Source organism: Sciurus carolinensis, chromosome 9, assembly GCF_902686445.1.
Source record: "Sciurus carolinensis chromosome 9, mSciCar1.2, whole genome shotgun sequence".
Taxonomy (NCBI): Eukaryota; Metazoa; Chordata; class Mammalia; order Rodentia; family Sciuridae; genus Sciurus; species Sciurus carolinensis.
In genome coordinates, this window is record NC_062221.1 from 39,010,059 (window position 1) to 39,037,722 (window position 27,664).

At 43.7% G+C, this 27,664-nt stretch overlaps 1 protein-coding gene across 1 annotated transcript; it reads right to left on the reverse strand.

Annotated features, from left to right (window-relative positions):
* Positions 1-455: 455 nt before the first annotated feature.
* Positions 456-20,148, reverse strand: LOC124993587 (palmitoyltransferase ZDHHC19-like). Its single transcript, XM_047565458.1, has 5 exons — positions 20,002-20,148; positions 19,123-19,295; positions 18,620-18,725; positions 955-1,025; positions 456-636 (listed from the first exon to the last, which is right to left on the reverse strand). The coding sequence occupies exons 1-5, from the start codon at positions 20,146-20,148 to the stop codon at positions 456-458; spliced, it is 678 nt and encodes a 225-aa protein (XP_047421414.1).
* Positions 20,149-27,664: the final 7,516 nt, after the last annotated feature.

The window sequence follows — 27,664 nt, forward strand, 5'->3', positions numbered from 1 at the left end:
ACAGAAAGAGAGCTGGCACCACAAGTCACTAAAAGAGCACTTGGGAACACTGTGGGTTTCCCAACCCAGTACACATTTAAAAACCCACTCTTTATGTTTCACATGGGACTTCAAGTATAAATTTCCAATCAGAAAGAATCTCCATTAAAACATTATAAACTTCTGGACCAAAGTCTCAGTCATCAATAAGATCTGAGGAAACTGAGGCCCAGAAAGGTAAGGACCTGGTCCAGGGCCACCCAGCTAGTTAGCCAAGCAGTCTTTTCTCTCTGTCTATTCAGGGACACCTGGGTGTGGTCTGAAGCCCTGTGACCTGGACCTGCACCCTCACATCCATACTCCCACTCCTCAGCTCCAGGTGCTTCAGCTGCAGGGCCAGCCCCACCTCAGGGGCTCCAACAACACACGCGCAGCCCACAGACACCCCTGTCCACTGCACACCCACTACTCCTCACCTAGATGACTGCACTCCCTGGTGCTCCTTCATAAGATGTGTCAAAAGACACAGGTTGAGAGTTGGGCCCAGGGAGGTGCGGGCGATGGTGTTCTGGGGAGAATGTTGGTGGCTGCAGGGCCGCCATCGGCTCCCACTTGGATCCCGAGTCTTGCTGGAGCAACACAACTTCTGACATGTACCTGGGCAATGACAGGCCCAAAGCAAGGGTCACCACCCACCTTTCCTGTTCTCCCTGACTACCCTCACCCCTCAGCCTGGACAGCACAGAGCCCAGGGCTCCCATCCAGGCTAGGGTTCCTCTCTACCCCATTTCTTGGGGCTAGAACCTACAGAGGCAAGGAAGAGGGGAGTTCCCAGCGGCTCCCAGAGTGCCCTGGAGAAAATCCCCAAGGGTCAGGGCCAGAGAGCTGGCGTAAGGGACCAGGGAAGAAGACCCAGCCTCACCCACCCCACCAGCCCCAGGGTCCACCACTTGAGCCTCTGGTTTACCAACTTACTTGGACCCCAGTGGTGCACAGAGGGTGACATGCCAGTTTCTGATACAACCCTGGTCGAATGGGTTGTTGTCCTGAAGGGAGACGGGGATGGGAAGAGCAGCTCAGAAATGGCAGGACTCGGCACAGCCATCTCCCAGTGACCCTCCCTAAGTTGGTCAGCTGAGCCAGGACTGGACTCAGGCCTGGAGCGGGAATCCAAGGGCAGGGAAGCCCAGAGTGACCCAGGGATCCTGCCTCCCAGGGCTCCTGGGAAGAGCCACCTGCCTCCTCCCACTTGTGAGCAGCTCTCCCTGACAGTGCTGACCCTGCACCACCTCTCCTGCCTTCTCAGGGTTCCCTCCTCACCTTGTTCCTCCCCTGGCAGCATCCTTGTTCTCTCTCCATGGGGCCCACTCGTCCTCCCACCACGTCTTTCCAGATCCCTTATAAGATCTTCCCTTGCTGCTCAACTGCTCCACAGTCAGCGTCACCCCCTGCTCCCACTTCCCTCTCCCACCCCTCACTGTTCCTAACCATGTGCCTTCAGTGAATTTCACAATCTGGGAGGGCAGAGGCAGCAGGGATGCCCAGTTGTATTTTCCTAGTCAAAAATCACATGGCCCAGGAGAATCTGGGCTGAAGGCCTTCAGTACACAAAGGAGTAAAGGTCAAGCTCAAAGGTCAGGTCCTCACTGACTGGCTTCTCCTCTCCCTCCACACTATCCATCAGCCTGTTCCTGTCCTCCTCCCAGATTGGAATGAGTCTCACCCCAACTTCAATGCCTTAAACTATAGGGATCCAAGATGGCGGCCTAGAGGGAGACTGCACCCCCAGTCGCTCCAGAACCCAGGAGTTAAGAAGGGGAGGCATTGAGAGACTCGGACTGAAATAGAGCCACAGGTGAGTCTGCCCACTGGGTAAATCTCGGCCCGGGAGGCAGGCCCAGATAGAGTTGGCTTATCGGAACCGGGCAGGGCAGCTAGAGTCTTCCACAGGCAGTCCTGCACACTCCGGAGGTGGGCCCCGCCCACACAGCCAGCTTCTCCAGGTTCCTGGAACGGAACTGGCCCGCTAGTGAGAGCCTTTCTGACCAGAACAAGCTCCAAGTCCTGGAGCCAGTGCAGCACAGCGTACTCTGGCACACAAGCAGCTTCAGGTAGCAGGATAGGGCAGCCAGAGACCTCCCCAAGTAGCCTGGACCCCTGCGGTGGGAGGTGCCTTTCAAGGCTAGCTTCTGGGAGCAGAGCGCCCCCGAACCAACAGAGAGCTTCGATCCGCAAGCAGCCTCTGGGATCAGGGCAGGGCAGCCAGAGACCTCTTCAGGCGGCTCTGCCCACTCCGGCTGCAGGCTCTCTTCACGGGGCGATCCAAGATGGCGGCCTAGAGGGTGACTGCACCCCCAGTCGCTCCAGAACCCAGGAGTTAAGAAGGGGAGGCATTGAGAGACTCGGACTGAAATAGAGCCACGGGTGAGTCTGCCCACTGGGTAAAGCTCGGCCCGGGTGGCAGGCCCAGATAGAGGTGGCTTATCGAAGCCGGGCAGGGCAGCTAGAGTCTTCCCAAGGTAGCCTTCCACACTCCGGCAGTGGGCTCCTCCTACACGGCCAGCTGCATGGTGCAGGCCTACAGTGAGAGCCTTTCCGCACAGAGCCAGTTCCAAACTATGGAACCAGTAGGGGGCTAGGGGCAGTTTTCTTCGGATGCGCTGCTTTATCAGATTCCTCCAAGACATCAAGCTACTGAAGGCTGGGAGGTGATACACTGGAAATCTACCGGGACACTATAAGCCAATAGCGGAAAACTGCATTATCTCAGGGTCCCACTGACAGCTGACCAATATGAGAAAACAAGGGAAGAAAATGTCCCAAACAAGCCTAGATACTACATCAATAAAACCCAATGACAGCACAGCAGAAGAAATGTCAGAAAGGGAGTTCAGAATGTACGTAATTAAAATGATCAGGGAAGCTAATGAGGAGATGAAAGAGCAAATGCAGGCATTGAAGGAGGAGATGAAAGAGCAAATGCAGGCATTAAATGATCGCACCAATCAACAGTTAAAAGACCAAATACGGGAAGCAAGAGATCATTTCAATAAAGAGTTAGAGATATTGAAAAAAAAAACAAACTGAAATCCTTGAAATGAAGGAAACAATAAACCAAGTTAAAAACTCCATAGAAAGCATAACCAATAGGATAGAACACCTGGAAGACAGAACCTCAGACATTGAAGACAAATTATTTAATCTTGAAAGCAAAGTTGGCCAAACAGAAAAGATGGTAAGAAATCATGAACAGAATCTACAAGAATTATGGGATATCATGAAAAGGCCAAATTTGAGAATTATTGGGATTGAGGAAGGCTTAGAGAAACAAACCAAAGGAATGAATAATCTATTCAATGAAATAATAACAGAAAATTTCCCAAATCTGAAGAATGAAATGGAAAACCAAGTACAAGAGGCTTATAGAACTCCAAACATACAAAATTAAAACAGACCCACAGCAAGGCACATTATAATGAAAATACCTAACATACAAAATAAAGACAGAATTTTAAAGGCCGCGAGAGAAAAGAATCAAATTACATTCAGAGGAAAACCAATAAGAATATCAGCAGATTTTTCAATCCAGACCCTAAAAGCTAGAAGGGCCTGGAACAACATATACCAAGCCCTGAAAGAAAACGGATGCCAACCAAGAATCTTATACCCAGCAAAACTTACCTTCAAATTTGACGATGAAATAAGATCCTTCCATGATAAACAAAAGCTAAAGGAATTTACAAAAAGAAAGCCAGCATTACAGAACATTCTCAGCAAAATATTCCATGAGGAAGAGATGAAAAACAATGATGCAAATCAGCAACAGGAGGCGCTAGCCTAAAGGAATAGCCAAATAAAGGAGAAACCAAATCATGTCAAAAACAAATATGAGTCAATTGACTGGGAATACAAATCATATCACAATAATAACTCTGAATGTTAATGGCCTGAATTCATCAATCAAAAGACACAGACTGGCAGATTGGATTAAAAGGAAAAATCCAACAATATGCTGCCTGCAAGAGACTCATCTCATAGAAAGAGACACCCATAGACTAAAGGTGAAAGGATGGGGAAAAACATACCATGCACACGGACACAGCAAAAAAGCTGGAGTATCCATCCTCATTTCAGATAATGTGGACTTCAAACCAAAACTAGTCAGAAGGGATAAAGAAGGACATTACATGCTGCTTAAGGGAAGCATAAATCAGCAAGACATAACAATCATAAATATCTATGCCCCAAACATTGGCTCATCCACGTATGTCAAACAAATCCTTCTCAATTCCAGAAATCAAATAGACCACAACACAATAATACTAGGCGATTTTAACACAACTCTCTCACCACTGGATAGATCGTCCAAACAAAAATTGAATAAAGAAACTATAGATCTCAACAACACAATCAACAATTTAGACTTAACAGACATATATAGAATATACCATCCAACAAAGAACGAATACACTTTCTTCTCAGCAGCACCATATTTTATGCCACAAAGCTACTGTTAGCAAATACAAGAAGATAGAGATACTACCTTGTACTCTATCAGATATAATGGATTGAAATTAGAAATAAAGGACAGAATAAAAAACAGAAACTTCTCCAATACCTGGAGATTAAATAATACACTATTATATGATGTATGGATAACAGAAGACAACAGGAGGGAAATAAAAAAATTCTTAGAAGTAAACGAGAACAAAGACACATCATATCAAAATCTCTGGGACACTATGAAAGCAGTACTTAGAGGAAGATTTATTTCATGGGGCGCATTCAAAAAAAGAAGTGGAAATCAACAAACGACTTAACACTACAGCTCAAAGCGCTAGAAAAAGAAGAGCAGACCAATACCAAAAAGTAGTAGAAGACAGGAAATAGTTAAAATCAGAGCCAAAATCAACGAAATCGAAACAAAAGAAACAATTGGAAAAATTAACAAAATAAATAGTTGGTTCTTTGAAAAAATAAATAAGATTGATAAACCCTTAGCCACACTAACAAAGAGAAAGAGGGAGAAAACTCAAATTACTAAAATTCGAAATGAACAAGGAAACATCACAACAGACACCAGTGAAATACAAAACATAATTAGAAGCTACTTCGAAAATCTATACTCCAACAAAACAGAAAACCTCGAAGACATCAACAAATTTCTAGAGACATATGAATTACCTAAACTGAACGAGGAGGACATACACAACTTAAATAAACCAATTTCAAGCAATGAAATAGAAGAGGTCATCAAAAGCCTACCAACAAAGGAAAGTCCAGGACCAGATGGGCTCTCAGCCGAGTTCTACAAAACCTTTAAAGAAGAGCTCATTCCAATACTCCTCAAACTATTCCATGAAATAGAAGAGGAGGGAACCCTCCCAAACTCATTCTATGAAGCCAATATCACCCTGATACCTAAACCAGACAGAGAAAAATTGAGGAAAGAAAATTTCAGACCAATATCCTTAATGAACATCGATGCAAAAATTCTCAACAAAATTTTAGCAAATCGCATACAAATATATATTAAAAAGATAGTGCACCACGATCAAGTGGGTTTTATCCCAGGGATGCAAGATTGGTTCAACATCAGGAAATCAATAAATGTCATTCACCATATCAACAGACTTAAAGTTAAGAATCACATGATTATTTCAATAGATGCAGAAAAAGCATTCGATAAAATACAGCATCCCTTCATGCTCAAAACACTAGAAAAAATTGGGGTAGTGGGAACATTCCTAAACATTATAAAGGCCATCTATGCTAAGCCCATGGCTAATATCATTCTAAATGGTGAAAAATTGAAAGCGTTCCCCCTAAAAACTGGAACAAGGCAGGGATGCCCTCTTTCACCGCTTCTATTCAACATCGTCCTTGAGACTCTAGCCAGAGCAATCAGACAAACCAAAGAAATAAAAGGGATACGAATAGGAAAAGAAGAACTCAAACTATCCCTGTTCGCTGACGACATGATTATATATTTAGAGGAACCTGGAAATTCCACCAGAAAACTTTTAGAACTCATAAGTGAATTCAGTAAAGTAGCAGGTTACAAGATCAATGCTCATAAATCCAATGCATTTTTATACATAAGTGATGAATCTTCAGAAAGAGAAATTAGGAAAACTACCCCATTCACAATAGCATCAAAAAAAATAAAATACTTGGGAATCAATCTCACAAAAGAGGTGAAAGACCTCTACAATGAGAACTACAGAACACTAAAGAAAGAAATTAAAGAAAACCTTAGAAGATGGAAAGATCTCCCATGTTCCTGGATAGGCAGAATTAATATTGTCAAAATGGCTATACTACCTAAAGTTCTATACAGATTCAATGCAATTCCAATTAAAATCCCAATGATGTACCTTGCAGAAGTAGAGCAAGCAATTATGAAATTCATCTGGAAGAATAAAAAACCTAGAATAGCTAAAGCAATCCTCAGTAGCAAGAGCGAAGCAGGGGGTATTGCAATACCAGATCTTCAACTCTACTACAAAGCAAAAGTAACAAAAACCTCATGGTATTGGTTCCAAAATAGACAGGTAGATCACTGGTACAGAATATAGGACATGGACACAAACCCAAATAAATACAATTTTCTCATACTAGACAAAGGTTCCAAAAATATGCAATGGAGAAAAGATAGCCTCTTCAACAAATGGTGCTGGGAAAACTGGAAAACCATATGCAATAGAATGAAATTAAACCCCTATCTCTCATCCTACACAAAACTCAACTCAAAATGGATCAAGGACCTCGGAATCAGACCAGAGACCCTGCATCTTATAGAAGAAAAAGTAGGTCCAAATCTTCACCTTGTTGGCTTAGGATCAGACTTCCTTAACAGGACTCCCATAGCACAAGAAATAAAAGCAAGAATCAACAACTGGGATAGATTCAAATTAAAAAGCTTTCTCTCAGCAAAGGAAACTATCAGAAATGTGAAGAGAGAGCCTACAGAGTGGGAGAATATCTTTGCCAACCATACTTCAGATAGAGCGCTAATTTCCAGAATCTATAAAGAACTCAAAAATTCTACACGAAGAATACAAATAATCCAATCAACAAATGGTCTAAGGAAATGAACAGACACTTCACAGAAGAAGATGTACAAGTAATCAACAGATATATGAAAAAATGTTCAACATCCCTAGTAATAAGGGAAATGCAAATCAAAACTACCCTAAGATTTCATCTCACCCCTATTAGAATGGCGATTATCAAGAATACAAGCAGCAATAGGTGTTGGCGAGGATGTGGTGAAAAAGGAACACTCATACATTGCTGGTGGGGTTGCAAATTAGTGCAGCCACTCTGGAAAGCAGTGTGGAGATTCCTCAGAAAGCTTGGAATGGAAACACCATTTGACCCAGCTATCCCACTCCTTGGCCTATACCCAAAGGACTTAAATCAGCATACTACAGAGATACAGCCACATCAATGTTCATTGCTGCTCAATTCACCATAGCCAGATTGTGGAACCAACCTAGATGCCCTTCAGTTGATGAATGGATAAAGAAACTGTGGCATATATATACAATGGAATATTACTCCGCAATGAAGAATGATAAAATTATGGCATTTGTAGGCAAATGGACGAAATTGGAGAATATCATGCTAAGTGAGATAAGCCAATTTCATAAAACTAAAGGACGAATGATCTCGCTGATAAGCGGATGAGGACATATAATGGGGGGTGGGAGGGGTTAGCATTAGGTTTAGGGTTAGGTTTAGGGTTAGGGATACGGAGAGCAGTAAGAATGAAGGAAAGAAGGACTGTATAGAGGCAAAAGAGGGGTGGGAGGGGTGGGAGGGAAGGGAAAATAAATAAACATCATTGCCCTATGTAAACGTATAAAAAATAAAAAAATAAAATAAAAAAAAAAAAACTATAAATACTCACTCACATCCGAAGGAATCCAGCAGCATCACTCTCCCCCCCAACTCTCCCATGGCGCACACGTGAAGACTTTCATTTTCAACCCTATTCGTCACTACAAGGAATCAGGGTTCCACATCATCAGGACAGCTCTGGAATATTCCACTAGGTCCAAAAGCAACCTGCACCAATGTTCTCTATGAGCTTCTGACTGCTGTAAGGTGTTCACAGCATTTAAAAAACTATTATGTTGCAGTGGATCACACCTGTAAGTCCAGTGACTTGGGAGGCTGAGGCAGGAACATCACAAGCTCAAGGTCAGTCTCAGAAACATAAAAGACCCTCTGGGATTTAGTGAGACCCTCTCTCAAAACAAAATATATCGGGGGTTTCAAGATGGTGGACTAGAGGGTGGCTGCATTTCATGTTGCTCCAGGACGCAAGATTCAAAAGAGGAGATAGTGAGAGACTTGGGACCAACTCAAAGCCGCCGGGTGAGTCTCTCCCGTTGGGGAGGCGTCCCGGATGGGGCGGTAGTCCTGGAACGCAGGGAACTTTGTGAAGTAGAGTTGCCCAATGTGACACCCCTCCCCCTGCTGGAGCAGTGAACTCAGACAACTGGGAGCTTTGTAGAGGAGGACGCTCAGCACAGCGCTTGGACTCGGAGCAACCACTGGGGCTACGGGGCAGCTGCCCAGAGGAGGAGCTGTGCGGCAAGCTGTTTGGACTCAGAGCGACCGCTCCTGAACAACAGGGGCTACCCGGAGGAAGAGGAGGAGCGCGGTGGGTCGCTTGGTGTCGCAGTGACTGCACCAGAGCTACAGGCAGTTGCCAGATGAGGAAGCCCGCGGTGAGTTGTTTGGACTCAGAGCAACCACTCCTGAACACCGGGGGCTGCCCGGAGGAGGAGGAGGAGCGTGGCAGGTCACTTGGACTCGGAGTGACTGCCCAGGGCTACGGGCGGTTGGCGGGAGGAGGAGGCATGCAGTGAGTTGCTTGGACTCCTAGTGACCGCACCGAAACACTGGGTGGCTGCCTGGAGGAAGAGGCGTGCGGCAGGTCGCTGGGACTCTGAGCAACTATACGGGACTCCAAGTGGCTGCTCAGAGGAGGGGCTGCATAGCCAGGCAATTAAGTGCAGAGCAGGGTCCCAGGAGCTAGGAGGCTTCTAGAGCCGCACAGAGACACGCTTAGGGGTGGAGCAAAGGTTCCAGGACTGTGGGCAGATTCTCTGAGAGGCAGCCTAAGGAGACTCGTCTGTGAAGGGTGAGGCTCCCAGGCCCAGGAGGTAGGTCCGGACCCTGGGAACATTGCAGAGGAAGGCAGCCCAGCCCAGGTGATAGTTGTGGATTGAGGGGAACCTCTAGGAGGGGAACTGACCAGCGAGACCTCCCCACCAGGTGAGTCTTCCCTGCCGGGTGAGGTTTTCCCACAAGGACGGTAAAACCAGAGACGCAGGCCCAAACAGGCCTTGCCTCAGCCCGCAGCCTAGTTCCCCTTTGGATGACCATTGGTCAACAAGTGGAGGCACCTCTGCCCACTATCAGGGAATATACGCCACCTGAAAACCACCACCCCTAGAGGGGCAGCTTCCTTGTGGAGCACCGCATTATCAACTTCCTCCAAGACTTCAGGCTACTGAAGGATAAGAGGGGATATACTAGAAATCTTCAGGGACATTATAAGTCAAGAGAGGAAATCTGCAATATCTTGGCAGTCCACTGATACCTGAACAATATGAGAAAACAAGAGAAGAAAATGCCCCAAACAAATCTAGATGTTACATCAATAAAATCTAATGACAGCATGGCAGAAGAAATGACAGAAAGGGAGTTCAGAATGTACACAATTAAAATGATCAGGGAAGCAAATGATGAGATGAAAGAGCAAATGCAGGCATTGAACGATGAGATGAAAGAGCAAATGCAGGCATTGAATGATCGCATCAATCAACAGTTAAAAGAGCAAATACAGGAAGCAAAAGATCATTTCAATAAAGAGTTAGAGATATTGAAAAAAAAAACAAATAGAATTCCTTGAAATGAAGGAAATGATAAACCAAATTAAGAACTCCATAGAAAGCATAACCAATAGGATAGAACACCTGGAAGACAGAACTTCAGATATTGAAGACAAAATATTTCATCTTGAAAACAAAGTTGACCAAACAGTGAAGATGGTAAGAAATCATGAACAGAATCTACAAGAACTATGGGATATCATGAAAAGGCCAAATTTAAGAATTATTGAGATTGAGGAAGGCTTAGAGAAACAAACCAAAGGAATGAACAATATTCAAAGAAATAATATCAGAAAATTTCCCAAATCTGAAGAATGAAATGGAAAATCAAGTTCAAAAGGCTTATAGGACTCCAAATACACAAAATTACATCAGACCCACAGCAAGGCACATTATAATGAAAATACCTAACATACAAAATAAAGACAGAATTTTAAAGGCTGTGAGAGAAAAGAACCAAATTACATTCAGGGGGAAACCAATACGGATATCAGCAGATTTTTCAATCCTGAACCTAAAAGCTAGAAGGGCCTGGAACAACATTTTTCAAGCCCTGAAAGAAAATGGATGCCAACCAAGAATCTTATACCCAGCAAAACTTACCTTCAAATTTGATGATGAAATAAGATCCTTCCATGATAAACAAAAGCTAAAAGAATTTACAAAAAGAAAGCCAGCATTACAGAACATTCTCAGCAAAATATTCCATAAGGAAGAGAAGAAAACCAAAGAAGCAAATCAGGAAAGGGAGGAATTATCCTAAAGGATTTGTCAAATAAAGGAGGAACTGAGTTGTGTTCAAAAATAAATAAATAAATAAATAAAATTTTAAAAAATGAACCAAATGACCAGGAATACAAATCATATCTCAATAATAACCCTGAATGTTAATGGCCTGAATTCATCAATCAAAAGACATAGACCTGCAGATTGGATAAAAAAGAAAGATCCAACAATATGTTGCCTGCAAGGGACTCACCTCATAGAGAAAGATGGGAAAAACATACCATGCACATGGACTCAGCAAAAAAGCTGGAGAATCCATCCTCATTTCAGATAATGTGGACTTCAAGCCAAAGTTAGTCATAAGGGATAAAGAAGGACATTTCATACTGCTTAAGGGAAGCATAAATCAGCAAGACATAACAATCATAAACATCTATGCCCCAAACAGTGGCACATTCATGTATGTCAAACAAATCCTTCTGAATTTCAGAAACCAAATAGACCATAACACAATAATAGGTGATTTTAACACGCCTCTCTCACCACTGGACAGATCTTCCAAACAAAAATTAAACAAAGAAACTATAGATCTCAATAACACAATCAATAATTTAGACTTAATGGACATTTATAGAATTTACCATGGAACCAAGAGCGAATACACTTTCTTCTCAGCAGCACATGGATCCTTCTCTAAAATAGACCATATATTATGCCACAAAGCTAATGTTAGCAAATACAAGAAGATAGAGACACTACCTTGTATTCTATCAGATCATAATGAATTGAAGTTGGAAATAAATGAAAGAGTAAAAAACAGAAACTACTCCAACACCTGGAGATTAAACAATATACTATTATATGATGAATGGATAACAGAAGATATTAGGAAAGAAATTTAAAAATTCTTAGAGGTAAATGAGAACAAAGAAACATCATATCAAAATCTCTGGGAAACTGTGAAAGCAGTACTTAAGGAAAATTTATTTCATGGAGCGCATTCAATAAAAGAAGTAAAACTCAACAAATAAACGACCTGACACTACAGCTCAAAGCCCTAGAAAAAGAAGAACAGACGAACACCAAAATTAGTAGAAAACAGGAAATAGTTAAACTCAGAGATGAAATCAATGAAATTGAAACAAAAAAAAATACAAAAAATTGACAAAATAAATAGTTGGTTCTTTGAAAAAATAAACAAAATTGATAAACCTTTAGCCACACTAACAAACAGAAGGAGAGAGAAAACTCAAATTACTAAAATTAAGAGTGAACAAGGAAATATCACACAGACACGAGTTAAATACAAAACATAATTAGAACTATTGTGAAAATCTATACTCCAACAAAATAGAAAATTTCAAAGACATCAACAAGTTTCTAGAGACATATGAATTGCCTAAACTGAACAAGGAGGACATACACAATTTAAAAAGACCAATTTCAAGTAATGAAACAGAAGAAGTCATCAAAAGCCTACCAACAAAGAAAAGTACGGGACCAGATGGGTTCTCAGCTGAGTTCTACAAAACCTTTAAAGAAGAGCTCATTCCAATACTTCTCAAAGTATTCCATAAAATAGAAGAGGAGGGAACACTCCCAAACTCATTCTATGAATCCAATATTACCCTGATACCTAAACCAGACAGAGACACATTGAGGAAAGAAAATTTCAGACCAATATCCTTAATGAACATCGATGCAAAAATTCTCAACAAAATTTTAGCAAATTGCATACAAAAACATATTAAAAAGATAGTGCACCATGATCAAGTGCGTTTCATCCCAGGGATGCAAGGTTGGTTCAACATCAGGAAATCAATAAATGTAATTCACCATATCAATAGACTTGAAGTCAAGAATCACATGATTATTTCGATAGATGCAGAAAAAGCATTTGATAAAATACAGCACCCCTTCATGCTCAAAACACTAGAAAAAATTGGGATAGTGGGAGCATTCCTTAACATTGTAAAGGCCATCTATGCTAAGCCCATGGCTAATATCATTCTAAATGGTGAAAAATTGAAAGCGTTCCCCCTAAAAACTGAAACAAGGCAGGGATTCCCTCTTTCACCACTTCTATTCAATATGGTCCTTGAAACTCTAGCCTGAACAATTAGACAGACCAAAGAAATTAAAGGGATACGAGTAGGAAAAGAAGAACTCAAACTATCTCTATTTGCTGATGATATGATTATATACTTAGAGGAACCAGTAAATTCCACCAGAAAACTTTTAGAACTCATAAGTGAATTCGGTAAAGTAGTGGGATATAAGATCAATGCTCATAAATCTAGTGCATTTTTATACATAAGTGATGAATCTTTGGAAAGAATAATTAGGAAAACTACCCCATTCACAGTAGCCTCAAAAAAAATAAAATACTTGGGAATCAATCTCACAAAAGAGGTGAAAGACCTCTACAATGAGAACTACAGAACACTAAAGAAAGAAATTAAAGAAAACCTTAGAAGATGGAAAGATCTCCCATATTCCTGGATAGGAAGAATTAATATTGTCAAAATGGCCATACTACCAAAAGTGCTATACAGATTCAATGCAATTCCAATTAAAATCCCAATGATGTACCTTACAGAAATAGAACAAGCAATTATGAAATTCATCTGGAAGAATAAGAAACCCAGAATAGCTAAAGCAATCCTTGGCAGAAAGAGTGAAGCAGGGGGTATTGCAATACCAGATCTTCAACTCTACTACAAAGCAATAGTAACAAAAACGGCATGGTATTGGTACCAAAATAGAAAGGTGGATCAATGGTACAGAATAGAGGACAAGGACACAAACCCAAATAAATACAATTTTCTCATACTAGACAAAGGGGCCAAAAATATGCAATGGAGAAAAGATAGCCTCTTCAACAAATGGTGCTGGGAGAATTGGAAATCCATATGCAACAGAATGAAACTAAACCCATATCTCTCACATGCACGAAACTAAACTCAAAATGGATTAAGGATCTCGGAATCAGACCAGAGACCCTGCAGATTATAGAAGAAAAAGTACGGCCAGATCTTCAACATGTCGTCTTAGGACCAGACTTCCTCAACAGGACTCCCATAGCACAAGAAATAAAAGCAAGAATCAATAACTGGGATAGATTCAAACTAAAAAGCTTTCTCTCAGCACAGGAAACTATCAGCAATGCGAAGAAAGAGTCTACAGAGTGGGAGAAAATCTTTGCCACTCATACTTCAGATAGAGCGCTAATCTCCAGAATCTATAAAGAACTCAAAAAACTCTACACCAAGAATGCAAATAATCCAGTCGACAAATGGGCTAAGGAAATGAATAGACACTTCACAGAAGAAGATCTACAAGCAATCAACAAACATATGGAAAAATATTCAACGTCTCTAGTAATAAAAGAAATGCAAATCAAAACCACCCTAAGATTCCATCTCACCCCAATTAGAATGGCGATTATCAAGAATACAAGCACCAACAGGTGTTGGCGAGGATGTGGGGAGAAAGTACACTCATACATTGCTGGTGGGGCTGCAAATTAGTGCAGCCACTCTGGAAAGCAGTGTGGAGATTCCTTAGAAAACTTGGATTGGAATCACCATTTGACCCAGCTATCCCACTCCTTGGCCTATACCCAAAGGACTTAAAATCAGCATACTACAGAGATACAGTCACATCAATGTTCATAGCTGCTCAATTCACAATAGCCAGATTGTGGAACCAACGTAGATGTCCTTCAATTGATGAATGGATAAAGAAACTGTGATATATATATATATATATATATATATATGTATATATATATATATATATATATATATATATACACACACAATGGAATATTACTCAGCCAAAAAGAATGATAAAATTATGGCATTTGCAGGCGAATGGATGAAATTGGAGAATATCATGCTAAGTGAGATAAGCCAGTCTCAAATAACCAAAGGACGAATGATATTGCTAATAAGTGAATGATGACACATAATGGGCGGGGAGGGGTTAGTGTTAGGGTTAGAGTTAGGGTTAGGGAGGGGGGCAAGAATGGAGGAAGGAAGGACTGTATAGAGGGAAAAGAGGGGTGGGAGGGGTGGGGGGAAAGTGAAAAAATAACAGAATGAATCAAACAACATTACCCTATGTAAATTTATGATTACACAAATGGTATGCCTTTACGCCATGTACAAACAGAGAAACAACATGTATCCCATTTGTTTACAATAAAAAAAAGAAAAAAAAACAAAATATATCAAGGATTGGGGATGTATCTCCATAATAATGTACCCCTGGGTTCAATTCCTAGTACCAGAAAATAATAGATTATTTAGTAGCAGAACATTTGAAAAATTAAGAACTTTTTAAATTTATAGAAATAATTTTGATTAGATGTTTATAAATTATAGAAAATATTGGTTTTATTTAAAGTAAAGAAAAATCCTAAAAGGAATGTTAATTAGTACATTTTTCAGAACTGAGCAGTGAACTTGAATACCTTCCTCTCCCCACATGGAATCCTATCAGACACAAAATTAAAAGCTCTGGAGCACCCAGAACAGTTTCAATCACTGACTTCATTCTGAAACTCCAGTTCCAATTCTGGGTCTCAAATGCCATCACACTCCACAGGACCAAAATAAAGTGGCATGTTCTTCTTGCCCCATCTTCTGCCCAACTTCCTACTTCCTCTCCTTCTTCCTTTATCCTGGGGGGATCAGGGCATCAGGCTTGTCTCTCTTTTTTTCTCTCTTTTCTTCTATCCCCAAAGATTGACTCTTTTGTTTATTGGCCACTCATTTGTCAGATTCCTATTCTTTGTCCGTTGGGGATTGAAGCACCAGGGCCTTGCACATGCTAAGCACATGCTCTACCACTCAGACACACATCCAGCCAGATACATTTCAGGACATGAAAGATGTCTCAGTCAAGCCGGACAGAATGGCACGCCTGTAATGCCAAAGCCTGGGGTTACTGGGGCAGGAGGATGGCAAGTTAGAGACCAGTCTCAGCAATTTAGTGGGACCCTGTTTTGAGGTAGAGATTAGAAGACAATAAGGATGAATATCAGTGCTAATATGTGCCTGGGTTCAATACCCAGTAGCCAAAAAATAAAGTCCAGTCACTGAACTGGGTTTGAAAACACACTGCAAAGAGCATGGCCAGCCTACTTCAGGGTGCAGAGTCCAGCAGCAACATGAGGCCCTGAGCACCATGAGAAGTGGCCAGGGTAGCTCAGGGAGGGTATCATGGACAAAGCATAGGCAACCCAGCCCACAGCACCAGCTACACACAGAGGAGAAGCCCAGAGAGTTAAGCAATAACACAAGCAAGAGGGCTTGCTCAGCTACTTCTGGTTTCAGAGACGTTTTCCAGAACAAAATACTAGTCTGACGAATGTCTGCTGCTTTGGCCATTGATGGGAGCATCATCCCCACAGGAAGGGCAGGGGTTAGGCTGACAAGGGCCAGGAAGTGAAGGGTGAAGTTAGTGAGAGAGGTCAACTCTTTCCGGGAATAAGGCACAGAGGATACACCAGGTGGATTGGAGACCAGGACATTAATGGTAGAGCTCGCTTGGTTTTCAAGATAAGGCACAAACATGTATAAATGACCACGAGAAGGAATGGTAGTCATTGTAAATGCAGCACAGTGGGCCCTTTCTGGTACCAGCCACTGCTCTGTGTGTCTTTTGCAAAATAACGTATTCTTCACTGTGTACAGATAGGAGCCACAGATGGGAGGGGAGCCAAATGTGACTGTGATGGGGTGGTGACCAAAAGGCTGGGAGGTGACGAGCAGAGGGGCTCCTCTGTCTTTTCAGCTGTCTTGGGGTCTGCAGCTCCCACCTGCCCCACTGATGCTGCCCACCAGCCTTCCTGTAGGAACCGTTAGTCATGTTATTGTCATACTAAAGGAATCCCATGGCAAAGATGCCCACTCCTATCATTCCTATTCCACACTAAAAAGAAAATGAAATAAAGACACACAAATGGGGAAGAGCAATGAAACTGTGCTTCACAGATGACATGGTTTTCCATGTGCAATGGGCAACCACAAAAAATGCTAAGGGAGAATCTCAGCTGTAAAGCACCCCTGATTCCATCCCTGGTCCTGAAAAAACACCACCACTAACAACCCCTGCTCTTTGGAATATGTTATGAAGAAAATGAAATGACAAGGCACAGACTGCAAGAATAGATCTGCAAACCATAGATCTGAATCTAGCATAGAGAACTCTATGAAGTCAGCAAGAAAACCATCTTCTTTGTTTCGTTTGGATTGGCCAAAGATTGGAGCAAACACTTTACCATGATATACCAATGGCCAATAAGACATGAAAATATGCTGACCATCATCACTCATTAGGACAGAACAAACGGGGGCATGAATGGGATACCACTGCTCATTTAGTAGGCCACAATGAAAGCGCAAAACAAAATGACAATAAATGACAGCATCAAATGTTGAGGTTGTGGAGAAAATTCTCATTCATTGCTGGTACAAATTAGAAATGGTACAGTGGTTTTGGAAGAAAAATTTGGCAATTTCCTATAAATTTCCACACACAGCTACCTAATGCCTCAGCAATGCCATCCCTAAGTACTTACCCAACAGAAATGAAAACTTCCATAAACATGCCTGTACACCAATGTTTGTAAGTTTATTTGTAACTGTGAATAACTAGCTGGACACAATGGCCCACATCTGAATTCCAGAAGCTTGGGAGGCTGAGGCTGGAAGATTGCAAGTACAAAACCAGCTTCAGCAACTTAGTGAGGCCCTAAGCAACTTAGTGAGACTCAGAATCAAAAAGAAAAATAAATAAATAAATGGGTCCGTGGGGCTGGGGATATAGCTCATTGGTTAACCACCTCTGGCTTCCATACAGATCAAACAAAACAAAACAAAACAAAGAAAGTATGGGAAAACTAGATGCAAAGTTAAAATCTTTCCATTGGTGAATGTAGAGATAATCTGTAGGCATCCATACAATATTACATGGAAATAAAAGAATATGAACTACTGATATGAGCAACACATAGATGATTCTCAAATGCATTGTCCTAAATGAAGGAAGCAGAATGAAAAGGCAAAGACTCCATTTACATGGTGATTCTAAAAAAAGAAAAACCAGGAGAACTACGGAGAGAAATTGACAAACCAGGATGACTAGGGAGACAAAGTGACAACCAAAGATGATTTTCTGGGGTAATGAAACTGGTCTAACCTTCATCATGGTGGACAGTGCAGGATGTATTTATTTCTCAAAATCCCTGACCACAGACCAAAAAGGGTGAATTTTACTGTGTAAATCATTCTTCAATAAATGACTTAAAAAAAAGAAAAACCTTCCCATGGCTACCTGATTTGCAATTCAACCAAACCAAATCCCACAGTTGACTTTCTGGGCCTTTTTAATCTGGACCCCCACAGGGTCAACTTCATGGCCCCTGCCACCTTGTGCTTGAATTAGAGCCTTATCCTCATCATTCCCTCAACAGAACACCTTCAGGTTCCTTGCCTTTTTGTGACAAAGCGCCTCTCACAGGCAATGCCCTCCTGTCCTCTGCCTCTCCAAAATCACACCTGGGATGCATAGAGTGGCCTGTCCTACTCTACACTGCAGGCCTGGACAGACTCAGTTTCTTCCAGTCTGCTGCACCACTCAGGACCCACCCCCTCTCAGGAGTGTCCCTGGGGGTCTGCCTGGTGTCACTGATTGCAGCTTGCCTATCTACACAAGTGCCAGATGCACTGACTCACCTCTATCCCCTCCCTCAATGAACACGCAGCCTAGCACACAGTAGGCTCTGGAAGCAATGCACGCAGGAGGGAGAGTGACCACCGAGCTCCAGGGGAGAAGAGACCTGAGCTGCATCTTAAGAGGTGGGTGTGGAAGGACTAATGAGGTAGCATCAGGGCCCGGGGCAGCAGAGAAAGCCCAGAACGTGCCAGGTGGCAGAGGCACAAGATGTCTGAGCCCAGCCGGGTATCCGGGCATAGGCACTCAGCCCTGCTTACCTGTAACTCGTAGGGGTTCCTGGCGGTGTTCACCGATACAACCAGGACCACCAGCAACAAGAAGACTGGCAGCAGGGCGCCAGTGGCGGATAGAGCCACGATGAAGCTGTGCACAGGTTAAGAAGCCAAGTCAGTGGACGGTTCCTCACTGCCGCCCCCCCACCAGTCTCCGCCCCATGCCCCACCCATAGGCCTCGCCCATCTACTCTTCCTTTCTGGACTGGACTGGTTAGTCTAGTACACCCAATAGAAACCTCACTCCACCACGCTGTCCTCCTGCCTGTCCCTTTTCTACCTCTGTGTGACCCCGCTAGATTCTTAACTCCACAATCCATTCTACCCCACTCACCTTCAACATGGCCTTGACAGGTCCTCCCAAAGGGCTTTTCCCTCTAGACCCGCCCACATCAGCCCTGGTTCGAGACCCGCCCCTTGACTGTCCCGTCCTCCCACTCCACAGCTTGCGGAGTTCCCAGTGTGGGCCCCTGGGACTGTGTGGATACGACATGATTTTCTCTATGCACAATGGCATGTCCGAGATGCGCACCAGGAAGATGACACAGGTCACTAGCAGGGCAACCAGGTAGAGAAACAAGGACACCAGCAGGAGCAGGAACAGCCAGAAGTTCCGATGCCCAATGCAGTTGTTCACCCACCTGCAGTGATGGTCATACTCCTAGGAGAGAGGAGGCAGGTGTTCAGGGTCATTCTGGTCTGTCCTCCATCAGATCCCCCCAAATCCTGGGCCACCTGCTCTTGGCCCTACACATGGGCTCCCAGCTCCAGAGAGAACCTGGCATTTCCATTGATAGAGCGTAATTAGGACTCCATGGCTCATGAGATTAGCTGTCATGAATGATGCCTGCCATCACTTGGAACAAGATATAGAATAACTCTGGGCCTATCTTTTCTCAGATACTGGACAAGGATATAAAGAACTCCCTCACCCAGTCAGCCTTCTGCAGGGTGTGCACATGAGAGAAGAGCACTCAGAACCCAGGAACCCTCCAACTTGGACACTCAGAGGAAGACAAGCAAAGATCCCCAGAACAGGGAAACACCTGGCCTAGGGTCTGTGTATCTAGTGTCAGAAGGCAGGGGATGGGACAGGGACACCTTTTCCTCCCCTGACTCCACCAGGCTCAGCACAGATGTGATGCCCTTCACATGTCAGCACCTGTGCAAAGAAGGCCTCTCTCAGGACAGGTGCAGACACAAGGTGTTAACAAATATGAATGACCAAACGTGGCAGAGAGCCACCCTTAGCAGTCTGAGAAGACAGTCTCATACCCACCCCTGGCCCACTTATGCTGTGAGGTTCCCAGTCCTGGCCAGGTGCCCCAGGCTGGATTGGTGAGTGGACAGGGAGGAGGAGTCCTCACCTCCACGCAGATGTTACAGGTCGCACAGTGGAGGGTGCGAGGTGGGCGGTGGAACTTGCACTGGTGACACCAGGGCATCTGGGACGCATGGCGAAACATCCAAGCAGTGTGACATGCTTCTGGGTCCTGCTCCAAGGAGCCTGGCATGGGAAGCGGTTTGGGCAGTGTCAGGAGGCCCTTCCTTCACTCTGTTGCTTGGAGCATCCTGCTCTGTCCATGTTGACTGTGCTGGAGCATGTGATGATGTGGATGTGGTTTGTCCTCCATAGTTTCGCAGGCTGGGCGCTTGGTCCTCAGTGTGGCAGTGTTGAGGTGGTAGAAGCTGTAGGAGTTGCAGCCTAGTGTGAGGTGTTTCCTTCACTGGGAATGGTGCCCTCGGAAGGGAGTAATGTGCTTCTCATGGCCCCCAGTAGTTCCTGTGAGAGTGGGTTGTTCTGAGAAGAGCAACTCAACTGGTCCCTCCCCAGGTTTCTGGCCAGGCAGCCTCTTCCCCTCACATGTCCTTCCACCATGATGCCATTCACCATGTTGGGATGACCCTCACCAGAGCTCGGTCACAGGGGCTGCCAAATCTTGGACTCTGGGATAAATAAACATCATCTCTTTACAAAGCACCCAATCTTGGGTATTTTTCAGAACAAAACAAGATGAAGTAAGCTAATGCATGGTCTCAAGGGAGGTGGCATGGGGAGAATTTGACTGATTCTCATCATCCTTTCAGGCCTGGTGCTAATTGAAGCAGACAGTGCTCATTGCTTAATCTATCTTCACTTCTTTTGCTTTGTTTTGTTTTGTTTGTTTTTTTTTAACAGAGTTCCAGTTTTTGGAAGGAAGTAACAATCTACCCCACTAAATAGCTTGCCCATCTCCCTCATTTCCTGGGTGGGCTTTATGACACAAGTTTAGTTAAAGAGATGTGTACAAATGTCAGTTGAGGATTTCTGGGAAAGCTTTTGCCTTTTCAATGAAAGGGAAGATGATGCAGTTGGCAGAGCTCTGTGTCCCTTCTTCCTGTCTCAAAGCTAGACCTGCTGGCCAGGGTGCCACCTGGGACACTTGAGGTCACAAGTCATGCTACCCAGACACAACTTGTGACATTGTTGAGTCCCTGTCCTATCCCTCAACTGCCTCCCCCTGAGCTGAATATTATGAGAGAGTAACTGGGTTTCTCTTACACTGACATGTCATCGTATTGGTCAGTGAGCCCCTGAGAGCCTCTGTGTTTTGTGGATCTTCCTGTCATTAGTCTTGGTGAGGGACTGAAAACATTTTCCCATCCCAATTTGAGCTATACATGGCCAAATACTTGTGACTTCTCTCACAGTGATGACAGAGGCCTGTAATCCAGGTGACATCAATGTCACTGTAGGACTGCTACCACCAACTGACAGAGTATCCGTGATGTGATGCTAGCAATGGCACAGGCATCCAAAGACCATATGTTGTACCCAGTACCCTTTTGGACTGGGGATTGAAACCAGGGACATGGAGCTATACCCCAACCCTTTTATTTTGAGACAGGGTCTCTCTAAGTTGCTGAAGCTGACTTTGCACTTGAGATCCTCTTGCCTCAGCCTCACAAACTGCTGGTATCACAGGTGTGAGCCACCATGCCTGATCAAGGAAGTTAAATTGATTAAAGTAGATGAAGACTGGTGGCACTGAGACCAGAGCAAAAGGACAGTCAGTGTAGATATTAAATAATTGGGTCAGGAAGATGGGGGCTGATTTTAGAGAAAATAAAATGCTAATACTTCCAGAGCACTTCCCCTCCTCCAACCTTTTTCCAGGGCTACCTGCCCCCAGGGAATTGTTTCTCCCAGTAAGGAGTTGTTACTGAATACTACTTGGCGACTCCCTTCCTGCCTTTCTGAGCAGTTGTAGAAAACAGAGAGAGGTACCAGAAAGGCTCCCTTCCCACCTTTTGTCCCCATAGGCAGCATGGGAGGGAAGGACATGAGATGAAAGAAACCTGAGATCATGTAGCATAGGTGATGAAAGAAAATGACTTCATGACATCCCCACACCCTTGGGCACCTGCTCAGGATCCTGCCTCTTTAGAGGCCTCCCTCTCCCTCTCTCTCTTTCTCTCCTTTAAATAATACCTTTTGCTCTTGCCTTGGCATTTTTTTTTTTTTTTTTTTTTTTTTTTTTTTGTGGTTTAATCTTCAACACCTGGAGTCGGGGGACTTGAACCCGATCCTGATTTTCAAGACTGGTTTCAGATGAGGGCTCTGCACAGATCACCACCAGGGTAAGTTCTTCCACCCCCCACTTCTTTCTTAGGTGTGCAATTCTGTATTTCTTTTTGGAGGACAATAATGTACACCTGACTTATTAAATGCAGTTAGTGCAAGATGCACTCCCAACTCATTTTACACGACTCATATTACACTGAAACCAAAAGATATCACAGGGAAAAACAAATACCCTTTATGTGTATAGATGCAAATGTCCTTTTAAAAATTCAGTAACATATTGAAAAGTTTATATATCATTGTCACTGGGATTTATCCCAGGGATCCAAGAATGATTCAACATATAAAAATGGAGTGTAACTGGGCATGGCAGCCCACGCCTATCATTCCAGCAAATCTGGAGACTCGAACAAGAGGACCACCAGTTCAAGGTCAGCCTCAGAAACTAAGTCGGGTCATCAGCAAGTTAATGAGACTGTGACCCAATTAAAAATTTTAAAAACTGGGGATGAAACTCAGTGGTAAAGCAGCCCTGGGTTAATCCCAGGTTCAGCCCCTCCCCACAAAAAAAGTCTCCATTGGCCCCATTCATCCTCCCACCACCTCTTTCCAGATCCCTTATAAGATCTTCCCTCTGCTGCTCAACTGCTCCACAGTCAGTGTCACCCCCTGCTCCCACTTCCCTCTCCCACCCCTCACTGTTCCTAACCATTTGCCTTCAGTGAATTTCACAATCTGGGAGGACAGTGGCAGCAGGGATGCCCAGTTGTATTTTCCTAGTCAGAAATCACATGGCCCAGGATAGTCTTGGCTGGAGGCCTTCAGTACACAAAGGAGTAAAGGTCAAGCTCAAAGGTCAGGTCCTCACTGACCTGCATCTCCTCTCCCTTCTTCCTCTCCCCCCCACTCCATCCATCAGCCTTGACCTGTACTCCTCCCAGACTGGAATGAGTGTCATCCCAACTTCAAAGGCTTTAACTATTAAATATTCAGTCACAGTGGGACAAGGTTCAATAGCCCTACTATCCACTCCAAGTCTTCCATGACCCACACGTGGAGACTCTGATTTTCAACCCTATTCGTCACTACAAGGAACCAGAATTCAACATCATCAGGACAGCTCTGGAATATCCCAACATGTCCAAAAGCAACATGAATCATTGTTCTCTATGAGCTTCTGACTGCTTTAAGGGGTACGCAGCACTTAAGAAACTAGTATCCTACATTGGAGGACACCTGGAAACTCGGTGACCTAGGAGCCTGAGGCAGGAGGATCACAAGCTCAAGGTCAGCCTCAGAAACTTAGAAATACCCTCAGCACCTTAGTGAGACCCTCTCTCAAAACAAAACATATCAAGGATCGGGGATGTAGCTTCCATAATAGAGCAGTCCTGGGTTCAAACCCTAGGGCCAGAAAAAAATAGATTGATTAATTAAGGAGACTAAAAAAATTTACAAAATTTTAAAATTTAGAGTAATAATATTTGATTAGATGTGTATAAAGTATAGAAAATGTTGGTTGTATACAAGGTATAGAAAAATCCTTAAAGGAATGATAATTACTACATTTTTGTGAACTGTGCAGTAAACTTGAATCCCTTCCTCTCCCCACATAGAACCCTATCAGACAGGAATAGAATCCAACAGCTCTGAAGTAACCAGACCAGTTACAATCACTGGCTCCCCTCCTGGGGCTCTTGTTCCATCCTGTGTCTCAAACACCCTCCCACTCCACAGGACCAAAATCAAGTGGCATCTTCTTCTTGTCCCATCTTCTGCCCAACTTCCTTCCTGCTGCCTCTCCTTCTTCCTCTTATCTTGGGGGGATCAGGGCATCAGGCTTATCTCTGTTTCTTTCTCTTTTCTATCCCCAAAAGTTGATGCTTTTGTTTGTTGGTTCACACATTTTTCAGCTTCCTATTCTTTGTGTGCTGGGGATTGAAGCACCAGGGCCTTGCACATGCTAAGCACATGCTCTGCCTCTCAGATACACACACAGCCAGATTCATCTCAGGGCATCAAAGATGCCTCAGCAAAGCCAGGCATGGTGGCACACACCTGTAATCCCAGCACTGTGGCTAATGAGGAAGGTGAATTACAAGTGTGGGGCCAACCTTAGCAACTGAGTGATTCTGTTTCAAAGTGGAAAACAGAAGGGACTGGGGATGAAGATCAGTGCTAAAGTTCACTGGGTTCAAAACACAGTAGCCAACAAATAAAGTCCAGTCACTGCACTGGGTGTTGAAAACACACTACAAATAGCATGGCCATCCTCAGGCTGGACTCAGGGTGTAGAGTCCAGCAGCAACACGAGACCCTGAGCACAATGGGGAGTGGCCAGGGTAGCTCAGAGGGAAGGTATCATGGACAAAGCATAGGCAACCCAGCCCACAGCACCCAGCTACATGCAGAGGAGAAGCCCAGAGAGTTAAGCAATAACACAAGCAAGAGGGCTTGCTCAGCTACTGCTGAATTCAGAGACTTTTTCCAGAACAAAATACTAGTCTGAAGAATGTCTGCTGCTTTGCCATTGATAGGAGCATCATTCCCCACAGGAAGGGCAGGGGTTAGGCTGACATGGGCCAGGAAGTGAAGGGTGAAGTTAGTGAGAGAGGTCAACTCTTTCAGGGAATAAAGCTCAAAGGATACACCAGGTGGAGTGGAGTTCTGGGACATTAACAGTGGAGCTTGCGTGACTTTTAAGATGAGGCACAAATGGGTAAATGACCACGGGAAGGAATGGTAGTCATTGTAACAGCAAATCATAGGACACTTTCTGGTACCAGCCACTGTTCTATGTGTCTTCTGCATATTAACCCACGCTTCCCTGGTAACAGATACGGAAATTGAGTGACCAGGTGGTTAGTTAGCATGCCCATGATCTCCCTGATGGTATGTTGTAGAGGTGTGATTTGGAATTCTGCGATCTGGCTCCAGAGTCCTTGCTACCAACCACCAAGCAATTGACTCCAGGAGGAGCTGCATGAAAGTGGCTGCATGTAATGATGCCTGCACGGGTGCTGCCAGCAATGGGGGGGAGCCCTGTCTGGCGAATCCAGAGTGCAGACCACATTTCCCTAGAGTGGGGATCCTGCACTTGGAGGGTCTCATCTGAGCAGAGGAGGCCTATGGCCTGACCTGGGGCTGGAAGAACCACAGGAGGGAGGAAGGGAAAAGGCTGCTGGGCAAACTAAATGATGGCCTGAAACTGGAGAGAGAAGAAGACAGGCAGACCACAGGGTGATGAATAAGGGTTCAGCAGAGGAGCCACAGATGGGAGGGGAGCCAAATATGGCTGTGATGGGGTGGTGACCAAAAGGCTGGGAGGTGACGAGCAGAGGGGCTCCTCTGTCTTTTCAGCTGTCTTGGGGTCTGCAGCTCCCACCTCCCCCACTGATGCTGCCCACCTTCCTGTAGGAACCTTTAGTCAAGTAATTATCATACTAGAGGAATCCAGTGGCAAAGATGCCCACTCCTATCATTCCTATCCCACACTAAAAAGAAAAAGAAATAAAGACACACAAATTGGAAAGAAAGTAATGAAACTGTGCTTCACAGATGACATGGTTTTCCATGTGCAATGGGCAACCACAAAAAATGCTAGGGGAGAATCTCAGCTGTAGAGCACACCTGATTCCATCCCTGGTCCTGAAAAAACACCACCACTAAGAACTCCTGCTCTTCGAAAGATGCTATGAAGAAAATAAATGACAAGACACAGACTGCAAGAAAAGATCTGCAAACCATAGATCTGAATCCAGCATAGGGAACTCTTGAAACTCAGTAAGGAAACCATGGTTTTGTTTCTTTGTTTGGATTGGTCAAAGATTGGAGCAAACACTTTACCATGATATACCGATGGCCAATAAGACATGAAAATATGCTCAACATCATCACTCGTTAGGACAGTACAAACTGGGGCACGAATGACATACCACTGCTCATTTATTAGACAGGCTCCAATCAAAAAACAAAACAAAATAAGAACAAATGACTGTCGAATATTGGTGAGGATGTGGAACAACTGGAATTCTCATACATTGCTGGTAGAAACTAGACATGGTGCAGTGGTTTTGGAAGAAAAAATTGACAATTTCCTATAAAGTTCTCTACAGTTACCTTATGACTCAGCAATGCCACCCCTAAGAATTTACCCAACAGAAATGAAAACTTATGTTCCAATGCCTGTACACCAATGTTTGTAGCAGCTTTATTTATAACTGTGAATAACTAGCTGGACACAATGGCCCACACCTGAATCCCAGAAGCTTGGGAGGCTGAGGCTGGAGGATTGCAAGTTCAAAACCAGCTTCAGCAACTTCGTGAGACCCTGACCCATAAAGAATAAATAAATAAAATTAAGAAAAAATAAAGGGGCACTGGTAATGGGGATGTAGCTCATTGCTTTAGCAACCCTGGCTTTAATCCCTGGTACAGGCAAAACAAAACAAAGAAACTGGAAAAACTACATACAATGTAAAAATCCTTCAATGGGTAAATGTATAAATAATCTGTAGGGCATCTATACAATACACAGCAATAAAAGGAAATAAACTGCTGATATGAGCAACACATGGATGAATCTCAAATGCACTGTGTTAAATGAATGAAACAAGACTATAAAGGCAAAGACTCCATTTGTACATCGATGGAAAAAGAAAAACCAGGACTAGAAGAGAAATTGACAATAAACCCCTCCTGACCCTCTCTCCACTTCTCTGCCTGTACACTAATATTGTCTGTTTTTCCTTCTATCTCTTTGAAAGAAACCCGAGAGCTTGTATGGGAGGCTCACGGAAAAGCAAAGAGGAGGCCACTAAAGGTGACCATCATGACCACATTGAATGCAGCCAGCAGGCTTGGCATCAACCATGAATTTCCAACCAAAGGCTGGGTTGGGGGCTTCACATCCACTGAGAACATCCTGGCTAGGCCTAGCGTTCTCAATGAAATGAGAGAACCTGTTACCTCTTCTGAGTTGCCATTGGGAGTGCAGTGACAACATCAGAGAAGAAAAGAAGTATCAAGGGTGACATCACAGAGTTTTGGCATGGGGACTCTGGCTGCTTCCAGTGACTTCTGAGAGCAACCTTCCCCTACCTCCACATACACACTTCTCGTACACTGGGACATCTTGCTCTAACAATGTTGGCTCAGAAATAACTATCTCCCAAATTAACAAGTGAATTATAACTCCAACAGAGAACATGTGGAATCTAGCCTTTGCATCACCTCTATAAAAATCCCCTATTCCTGCTGATGTGTGGAATGCCTTTAGGACAGGAGTCCTCTGTATTCCTACTTTGCTAACATTCTTTTTCCTTTTTCTCAAAAAAAAAAAAAAAAAAAAAGAATAGATGCGATAAATATTTTAATCACTAGTAATCATGTTTCATATAAATGAAGTCCAATATTCTCTGCAAATGTGTCAGGCAGACTTACTAAATATTTGGTGATTTTTTTCT